The sequence below is a fragment of the Entamoeba dispar genome, genomic scaffold, assembly GCF_000209125.1.
Source record: "Entamoeba dispar SAW760 scf_1105229459881 genomic scaffold, whole genome shotgun sequence".
Taxonomy (NCBI): domain Eukaryota; phylum Evosea; order Mastigamoebida; family Endamoebidae; genus Entamoeba; species Entamoeba dispar.
Window position 1 is genome coordinate 1 of NW_001853914.1, and position 1,737 is coordinate 1,737.

The window sequence follows — 1,737 nt, forward strand, 5'->3', positions numbered from 1 at the left end:
ACATTTTAAAATCTAAATGAACATTTAGATTTTAAAATGTATTATCAATCAATTGATTTTATTCCTAATATAGAAAGAAATTGTTCATATAAATATGGATATAAAGCAATTAATAAATTTCTTCAAGATAATCAATGTATTGCAATTATTAGAGGACATCAATGGGTTAATGATGGTGTTGAAATGCATTATTTTGGAAATAATCAATTAAATTTTCCACTTTGTTTTACAATTTTTGGTGCAACACATTATTCATTTAAAAATAAAGCAGCAGTTATGCTTATTACTGATACAAATATTGATATTAGTAAATATCCAATATCATTAGTTGATAATGATTATAATCCTACTATTGAATATGCTTTAAATTATTCATTAGATATTATAATGGAAAATATTAGTTCATTTATTAAACAATTTATTTATTTAACATTTACTACTGATGATATAGATGATAATTTAAATGATTTAAATGATAATGATGAAAATAATTTGAATGATGATTTTTGTATTTTTGATTGTCCTGAAAATGATGAATTATCTCATTCTTTTCTTCCACCAATTATATCTTCTCAATTTAATCCTACTCAAAATTTAATAAATCAAAGTTTTAATCAAATTAATCAATCTATTTCATCTCAAATTAATATTAATATTAATGATAATATTAATGATAATATTAATGATAATAAAATATTATTTAGATCATTTAATGGTAATGATATTAATAAATTAACTAACAACATTTTACATTCATCAATTGGTACACAACAACCATCAATTTGTTTGTTTTTCTTTATTTTATTTAAATCATTTTTTTTATTATAAATATTTATTCTTTAGATGAACAACATTTTGTTCAAAAAATTCGAGAAGAGTCTACTCCTTTAACATTAGATGAACTTCGTATTAAATTCCTTGAACTTCAAAATAAATCAAAGACTACTCTTATTTAATTTTTATCATTTCTTTTTTTTTTTTTGATATTCAATTCTTATTTTTTATATAAATAATAATTTTTATTTTATGAAATTAATGATAAAATATTTCAAATATTAATTTATTAAAAAGATATTTTATATAAACTTAAAAGTTAATAAATTAATGGAATATAATCAACAATATAATTATGATTATTTTCTTAAAGTCTCTATTATTGGTGATAGAGGTTCTGGAAAAACATGTCTTTGTGATCGAATTGTTAATAATCAATTTATTTCAAAATATCTCCCACCTATTGGAATTGATTATAAAACTAAATTTTATATTATTGATAATAAAATAATTAGAACTGCATTCTGGGAATTTTGTTATTCTAATAGGTATTGTCCTATTGGAGATGAATTAAAAGGTTCAACTTTATTATTACTCATTTTTGATATGAGTAATTCAGATTCTTTTCATTCATTAAAATACTATTATAAAAGAATTTCTCATCAATTTCTTCTTCCTCCTCCTATCTTTTGTATTGGAACTAAATCAGATCTTCCTTCTACTATAAGTGAACGTCAAATTCTTAAACAACTTAAAAAAATGAACTATCCTCCTTTATATTATTCTTCTTCTCTAACTGGTTCTGCTTGTAATTCTATCCATTCTGATATCATTACTATCTTATCTAATAAAATTAATGATATAATCAAACAACCTCCATCTCAAGATGATTCTTTTTCATTTCTATATCAATCAAATTCTCATTCTCATCCTTCTAAAAAATGCTGTTTATCTTAATTCAAT

General features: G+C 20.7%; 2 protein-coding genes across 2 annotated transcripts, besides 4 other annotated features; both read left to right on the forward strand.

Moving 5' to 3' along the window:
• Window positions 1–36: 36 nt before the first annotated feature.
• Window positions 37–956, forward strand: EDI_178570 (protein phosphatase-2B, putative; the record flags this gene model as incomplete). Its single annotated transcript, XM_001736477.1, has 2 exons — window positions 37–784; window positions 844–956. 2 exons carry the CDS (start codon window positions 37–39, stop codon window positions 954–956), a joined length of 861 nt encoding a protein of 286 aa, XP_001736529.1.
• Window positions 645–731: a microsatellite.
• Window positions 796–837: a sequence feature (AT_rich).
• Window positions 949–1,106: a sequence feature (AT_rich).
• Window positions 1,105–1,731, forward strand: EDI_178580 (uncharacterized protein; the record flags this gene model as incomplete). Its single annotated transcript, XM_001736478.1, has 1 exon — window positions 1,105–1,731. The coding sequence occupies one exon, from the start codon at window positions 1,105–1,107 to the stop codon at window positions 1,729–1,731; it is 627 nt and encodes a 208-aa protein (XP_001736530.1).
• Window positions 1,247–1,288: a sequence feature (AT_rich).
• Window positions 1,732–1,737: the final 6 nt, after the last annotated feature.